The sequence below is a fragment of the Pieris brassicae genome, chromosome 6 (genome assembly GCF_905147105.1).
Source record: "Pieris brassicae chromosome 6, ilPieBrab1.1, whole genome shotgun sequence".
In the NCBI taxonomy this organism is placed as follows: Eukaryota; Metazoa; Arthropoda; class Insecta; order Lepidoptera; family Pieridae; genus Pieris; species Pieris brassicae.
In genome coordinates this window covers 11,123,981-11,132,512 of record NC_059670.1, presented here as the reverse complement: position 1 = coordinate 11,132,512, position 8,532 = coordinate 11,123,981, and the positions used below count along the sequence as shown (strand labels likewise).

General features: G+C 31.6%; 1 protein-coding gene across 1 annotated transcript; it reads left to right on the top strand.

Moving 5' to 3' along the window:
* The first annotated feature begins 575 nt into the window (after window positions 1-575).
* Window positions 576-8,229, top strand: LOC123710994 (protein rogdi). Its single transcript, XM_045663367.1, has 7 exons — window positions 576-811; window positions 892-963; window positions 1,194-1,325; window positions 1,870-2,027; window positions 2,324-2,444; window positions 4,984-5,193; window positions 5,848-8,229. Exons 1-7 carry the CDS (start codon window positions 776-778, stop codon window positions 5,914-5,916), a joined length of 798 nt encoding a protein of 265 aa, XP_045519323.1. The 5' UTR covers window positions 576-775; the 3' UTR covers window positions 5,917-8,229.
* The last annotated feature ends 303 nt before the right edge of the window (window positions 8,230-8,532 follow it).

Here is an 8,532-nt window from a genome sequence, read left to right as displayed (position 1 = left end):
TTTTTTATAATAATTTTATGGCCTGGTAACGAGACCTTTAAGCCAAGTCTTATTTACGGTCACTAATTCACATGTTATTCTATCGTTTCTTTATAGTTGAAAGTTATACACCATAAATATTCAAAGCACAAAATTCAAAAGTCTATACTTTTTTAAATTGTAAAAAGTTTCAATTCCAAAAAAATTTAGACTTTAATGAAGTTTGTACTATGTAGTGTACATAGCTTGTAGTTTTAATTATTTTTCAGATATGACTTTTTTTAATTTTTTTCAATTGATATGATATTATTAATAAGAGAAGTATTTAGTATTTAAATTATTTGCTGAAATGCTTTTTAAGTTCTTTTTAGTACGTCCTAGATTGTGATTTGATTAAAAGTCTGATTTTCATATAGGTTTTCACCGCACTTCGTGCTGCTTAGTGTCAGACTTTTCTATATATATCTGTTAAGAATTTTCTTTTGGGGAACATCTATTGTCAGTTAGAAAAATAATGAGCAATGACCATTGTCAATTGTCATTTGTCATACATACCTATTATGTATTGCCTAGTACCTACATTAATATCCCTGAAATAGGATTTTGGTTTCAAAATTTTTATGAATTTTCAATTTTCGGTTTTCGTAAGATTTTGTAATTTGTTGTCTTTTTTCCCTTAATTGATGTGTATTGTAATTTTGTGAAAAAATTGTTATTTACAAGATAATTTCGAACTTAGTACTAATTTGTGAATCATTTAGCAGCAGTACCTTTTAATACCTTATTCTACATAACAATGAACGACAACGAAAAAGAAGAAGCTGCTAATTTGGTATGTTCATTTAAATCATTTTATATCAAGTGAATTCATTATTTCGGAGTCTATAAAATTTACATTAAATTTCATTATAGAAAGAAGAATTCGAATGGGTTCTACGTGAAGAAGTACATGCTATACTACACCAGCTCCACACTGTGTTGGTTGTGAGTTATATTTTATATTCATATTGGCCACTTAAGAACTTTCTGCAGTACAGCCAAGTTAAAAACCAAATAAGAAAATACCTACTTTTACTAGTATTACAGTTATTTAAAGTACATAAATGTTAGTAATTAACAACAAGTATGTATTGGATAGTAGTAATTTAAGTATGCATAGTAATTTATTTAGGTACATTAATAAATAGTAACTAACCATATGGAAAATCTTTCAGGAATGTGCACACAGATTTCCAGTGCCATTATATGGAAATGAAGGACAAAAACAGGATAAGTTTATTTTGACCTCTCAACCAGAACAACTCAAATGCATATTAACACTTACTGGCGACAGCATCACACATGCAGTATGTATTAAAATAGTACTAGAGTACTAATTATTTTTATTTCTCATATCTTATATCTGTACACACTTTTTATTTGTGTGGTCTTAGTTTATTTTAATAATTAAATAGAAAAACAATTACCTAGTGTTATGAAATATAGATGGAATCTTGCATATACTAAATGATATATCAATACTAGTTCTAGTATACTACTGGTTTGAATTAAAAAACTATTTTATGTTGAATAACCCGTATAGAAAACTACTCTACAACCAAATGTGGTGAAAGTGTAATGGCTAGTTACTTATTTGTATAATATGATTTGTTATGTATTTTGATTAAGGTATTTTATATTTACTTGCATTAAATTTATCTTTTTTGTATTAGCTACACTACATTTACAATAATTTCATTATTAGCATTACAATGTAGTGCCATAAATGTCCAGAGTTTTACATAAATCTCCATACTAATAATATTCAATTATATGTTTAGACTAATAGTGAGCTAAGCAAAAATGAATTTAAACATAACTATACAGCTCTACTAAACCATGTTATTTTAGGATATAAGCTTCAAAGTATTAAGACAGATGCACTTAATGTGTCGAACATCAATTAACCAAGATGGTCCATGGAAGTTGCAGCAGATACAAGATGCAGCTAACCATTTGCAACAAGCTATTGGTTACATTGATAATGTAGACAAACATTATGTGTTTAGGTAAATAGAAATTTATTTTTGCTTTCAAACATCATGTATGTTTAAATGAAGACAATACAAACACTTAAGAAAGCAAAGCACTAACCAGATTCATACAATTTAATTATTTACTGAGACATTATTTGTTTTAAGACAAGGGGAAAATATTAGAATTTGGAGTTTAGCAACAACATTGTTCTGTGGGTCCTATATGTGTTATAATAATCCTTATTCCAAAAAGCCAAAACCTTCATGGTAGATTCAGAGGAGTCAAGTATAATATTTTTGTATTATTCTAATTCCTTAATTTGAAACAGGTCATCTGAAGAAGTGTTACATATAATTCAGTGTCTAATTGGATCCTTGCAAAGAGCGCGCACAGCTCTTGTGTTACCAAAGAAAAAAGCCATTGATGAGTTAATGAAAAGTCGAAATATGGTAAGTTATTATTAATGTAAATAGTTCTTATTGTAGGGCAATGTCTTAGTGTAAACTTTATAATGTCTTTAGTCTTTGACATTTATATGTTTATTTATTACAATATTAATTTATATAATATAAAAATTTAAGAAAACACCTTTTGCAGTAATAATCTTCCTTAAAAATCTATGTATCAGAGCAATTACGATTAGAATTTTTGATAGAAAATACAAATTTAGTTAAGTATTTTAATTTGTTATTATGTATTTTATACTAGGACAGCATATAACACAAGTCATGCTTAATTGCATTTTTCATCTACTATATAGTGTCATTTACATATAGTGTTTCATGTACATAAGGAAGACATTGAAAATTCTCAAAGAGAACAAGACTATTCTTCATCGAAGTTAAACCTGACCTACATGCTATAAATAGCAATTGAGAACATTTACACAGATTCAATGTCATTTCAAATTTCTTATCAATGTAGCACAAAGTTACAGTATGAAGTAGACGGGCTTGGAGCAAATAGTTTTTCTATGGTCGTTTTCCGTCGTCGTGACAAATCCGGTACAATTTTGACACACGAACGTCATACTTAGGGCTAAGTTTTGTCTATGAATCTTCCTGATATCCTGATTGCGCTATTTAGTTAATAGTCTAGCCTGTTAATTGAACGGCTTATTAAACCAGTTGGCTGCGACATATATAGTCCCATATGCTTCTCACCCACAATACTATATCACTATGTACATTACTCGATAAAATTATATGTTCTAAATAACTTTATTACATCAATGATCGAGATCAATTGATCAAATTGAACGACGACCGAGCAGACAAATATCATTTGATTATGTACCAAACATATTTCAAATGTCTTAGCACCAAGGATTTATCTACAACAAATAAATATAGTATAAGACGAGACAGTTGAAATTAATTCGGATAATTTATTTATTTATAATCTTATAGCTACATGCACGTATAATTATAGAAACACTTAGACAATATACAAAGCCAAAACAGATTACATTAATAAACAATGTACCTATACGAAACAGAAAACATAAGTCAATTAAGTACATAAATAGGTAAAAGCAAACTCATATTAAACCTTAAACAAACGACAACTTAATATTTTAAAGACAAAAGAAGTAAATAAACTGCTAAATAAAATCAAAGTCTTCCGGCTTCGTAAAATATTTCCTCACAAACTCAATGTGGCAAATGTCGCCATCTTCATAAATTGTTAGTTAGCTAAGCCCGAAACATTCGATTGTGGAAAAATTGAGAATATCTTGTCGCATACGTCGGAGGGATTCTGGAAGAAATTAACAATAGCAACAATCTATCAGCCCATTAAGAAAAGCATGTAAAAATAATAAATCTGGCTGACTGCGTCGACATTACAATAAATCTATCTACTAATAAATTAGCTATAATGTTTATTAATTACATATAAACGTTTAGTATCTCGTACCAATTTACTTAAGAATGTGTTTATACTCGTCGCTTACGTGAGGGGGCGTTCCGATTTGCGTCTCGTGATCACGAGCTCGATGAACGATACTAGGTATCTGGGGGCACAGGATTCGAGTCAAAAATTACCAATGCTAAATGCAATTTAAAATTTTTTTAATTAGGTAATTTTTAAAACATAAAAGATCGCGTCCAGTACTTGCAGGGATGGATTACCATCACTTCTTTTGAATGCATAGACTCCTGCTTCCCATCTTATTTTTAGATTTAGATTTATTGAGCGCTTCGAGCATTTACGCAACGATCCGGCTTAAGTAGATACTGAATTAACCGATTTGGTATTACATGGACAACTTTTTACAGTGGAAGACTTGGTTGTTTTAAAAGTTATGTTTTTGATGTCATATTTACTTTCCAAAATACCTCGACATGATGGCTGACATTTCAACGTCTGTTTTATTGAATTTTATTTCTATAATTATATTCATGTCCTTCTTAAGACAGGGAAAAGTTTTGTTCTCTTTATAGTCTAAGGTGGGTTTAGTTTAGTGATCATAATATAAATCATAATTTATTTGCAAGAATATGGTACATTCTAAACTTCGCATATTCTGCCACATATATGCGTGCAGTATAGTTGCATAGGTATGCAGGTACATCAGTTATTCTAAGCTCAGACAATTATTGCTTTACCTGAAACGAAATCTATAAAAAAAAAACAATGGCGCTACAACCTTTATAGGTCTGGGCCTCAGATTTCTGTATCTGTTTCATGATCATTTGTTAATCGAATAGGCAAGTAGTTGATCAGCCTTGTGTACCTGACGCACGCCGTCGACATTTTGGGTCTAAGGCAAGCCGAGCGAATGTTAGATGCGTACATAGAAATAAAATCCATTGGTGCACAGCCGGGATCGAACCTACGACTTCAGGGATGACAGTCGCACGCTGAAACCACTAGGCCAACACTGCTCTACGAAAACGAAATCTATATGGGAAGTAAAAGACGGCGACGTATTGGAAAGCCTCTACGCAGCGTCACTAATTTATGACTGGATTTTTTGTATTCCAGAAAGCTCTGTCTCCAAATTTACCCGAGGATCTGGCGATATCCTTCTACATACAATCACACAAACTGATTTTCGTGGCTTATCAGCTGAGTTCAGTTCACGGGACAATGCGCATTGACTCTTGTCAAGCTGACTGCGCCGTACCTTGGCTTAGCGATGTCCTTTTTATGCTAACTGCAGCGCTCCATATGTGTCAACAACTAAAGGATAAGGTATGATTTATCTAGAAGAATACAAACACACATTTAAATATATATTATATTGTTGATTTTTCGACATTATCGTATTGGCTTAGTACTGTAAGGATAATGCATGTATTTAGAATATACGTTTGACCTTGGATTCCACCTGACGTACCTTCGTTTGCCTCCTTGTATAAAAAACTGTTATTGTACATTTTTAGTAGAAGATTAAAAAAAACTTGCCTTTAATTAATGTACGAAAGTCTTCCTTCCAGTAAACTTTCTACTGAAATCTGCTTTCCTGGTACTTTTAGCAAAGTTGGGTAAACTTTGTCTCAGCAAAAAACTATAGTTCATTAATTCTGTATTATTATTATAGTTATTGATGGACTTTATCAGCGTATTTGAATTGGCAATTTACTAATCCATACTGAGATTAACTTTACTAAGGATAAAATATAACGATACATATAATTATGTAATAGCATATGCTAATCTTATCTATACTGATAACTTAATGTCTCGGTCAGCATATGAGATAGTGGAAAGTCCTGGAGATATGATGATAGTCGACAAGCGAATTGTATGATTTTCATTTTTAAATTAAATAATTTTCCGAATACCTTCAAAGCTTATTGAAAACATGTCAATGAAACGAGAACTAAAAATGATTTTTAATTTCAGCTGTGCGTCTTCTCTCAGTACAAAGATTTCACAGTCGGATCAAGATCTGCGTCTACAGTGTTTAATTAATTGCATAATAGACATTATATCAATATTTATTCAGTTAAATGCATTTATTAGTATTACGAAAATATAAAACCTTAAATGAGAATTTTCCATTTTGTTTATACTGAATAAGTACTGATATAATGTTTTAAAATCAATATTTACTATAGTGAACTTAAAAATGTCGATAATATCAATTACTCTAAGGTTAGATCCAGAACGAGAACCTAGCGCGACAATGTCAAAATCTGACGTACCTTATACATAGCGCTAAATTTTGATTATGGACTTTACCATCTTGTACTTTGTTAGTTGAACGGCCACGTGATCTTTGGCCTTCTGTGTTACCAACCATGATTAGTTTCTCCAAGTTGTCATCGCCTCTGTGCATAATCATCTATAAATTTTATTTGTGTGTACATGATAAATGACATCCTTCTTTGATGGATACAATTATTTATAATCGTAGTTAAGGGTTTGGATCTCGACTTGTAAATATTTATTTATTAAAGCCGCGTATCGACTACGTGCTCCTGGAGCGAGCGCAATGAATCACCGCGCCTAAAGAGCGTTCCGCGGAACGCGTTCCAAGCATTTGAAGTAGAACTCAGCGGCAACTGTTCCAGTGTTTGACACTTTATGGTTTTTAGTTTTTTAGTGCCTAGTTCTCTAAGCGATTTATTATGATACGAGGTATTCAAAGAAATCGACGACCGTCGGAACGGACCGCTCCGCGTTCGTGCGATACAACGAACATATTGGCGCGCGCTCCAAAGTGTATCCAATTCGCGCGGCTGGAACGCCCGCTTGGAGCGCGTCTTCGATACGCGGCTTAGAGGTGATGTTCAGTATAGTAAATATTGTTTATCACATATTAAATTGATACTATTCGAGTCCATTGTTGATATTCTTGTTGACTTTGTTGTAATGTTTGTAATATAATATAGATTATACCATGTTAATCTTTCCAAGTAAAGAGAGAGCATTACTAAATATACGCTACTTAGGAAGCGGCGATGCTTTATGCGAATGATTTCTGATATCTTAGGTCGCTAGGTAGCTATACGAATCCTATACTGAAAAGTCATTAGTCAAAGTCCAGACTTATATATTAAAAATTTAGCGACCTCATTCATTCATAAAATCAGTCTTATTACGAAAGAAACGAGTGACTAAAGCAGGCCAACGAACATTACGTTCGAATAGTTAACGTAATAGAATAGTAAAGTTCTATTATTTTACGTTAATCATAAAAATAATTAAGGTTTGTGGAACCAGCTGCCAGCTGAAGTATTTCCGAACCAATTCGACTTAACTTAAACCGATAATTTCGTGTTAGAAATTGCATTACACTAAGGCTGATTTTTTAATGAATAAGGTAAGTTTTCAATGCTTGTTCCTAAAGGTTAAGAAATGTTTTCATTGCCTTAGTTATAGCAGTATTGAACGGATAATAAGCCCTTTGAGGCTTCGTACAAAATGCATAGTCATAGGAATCACAAAATCGTTATAATTAATTTAGTTCGCTCATAGATCTGAGTTTTAGTTATAGTTTTTTTATGAACTTTTAACAGAGCCTTTAAAATCACTATATTGTATATTACAATTTAATCATGTATTGACAGAAAAAGATTTCGTCATAGATCTATATTTTCATTTAAATGCTTGTTATTTTCTATATTTGAAAGATGTATTCCTCCATACATTAATAGTTTTGACGTCTCAATTCGGTATTGAAAAGTATAAAATCTGTAACAAGAGGAAACTTACGTGCGCACCCGTGTACGCAGTGATTAAAAAGTCTTTTGGACTGAAAATTATATAATTTTCGTAGTGCACAAATCCAATGGTTGTAATATGTTTACATGCCCTATTAATTTCTGTGTGCTTGGTAATTTGGAATTTTAATTTCTAATTTATCGTATAAAATTAGTTGGTACTTTCTCTTTCATTAATCATGTCTGGAGTCTAAAGTTATATAGTGCATTTTTAGTATATGCAAGTGTAAAATAAGTTTCCTGTGTTCGCCACTTACGTTTTCTTCGCCGATTAAAAGCCGAAACTACTTTATTACTATCGATAGCGCGAAGTAACACTTATTTTGACGTCTGTCAATGATTCTATGTCAGACTGCTGAATACGTTTTACTTATTAGTTATATTTTTAACTATTATTTAAAATCTAATTGGTCACTATCCCGTTACGGTGTTAGGTGTAGGTCATTATGTTTCATGTTTTGACAATAAATTAATAATTTAGTATTAATGTATGATGTAAGGACTTTGTATTTATAACAGTTCTGGTGATCGTGTTGTATTTATTAAATAAATAAAAACTTGTCAACGATGTTTTTTTATTATTACATTTCAGATCGAATTTATGGAACCTAGATTTACTGCCTATAGTTTACGTTTTAGCTAAATACAAATTTGAGGTCGTAAAACACTTTAGAATACTGTTGGCGTGATCAACATTGTATTCACCATTGTCAGTTGTGTATGTCACTAGAGGATAACAGTTATTCTTTGTAGTCTACATCTATGCCTAAAGATTATAGAATACCTTTTCAAATATTATCCTATGCTGTCGTATTTCTTCAAGACTTTTTTTGGGATTGGGATCTCGTTGGTCTGAAAGACC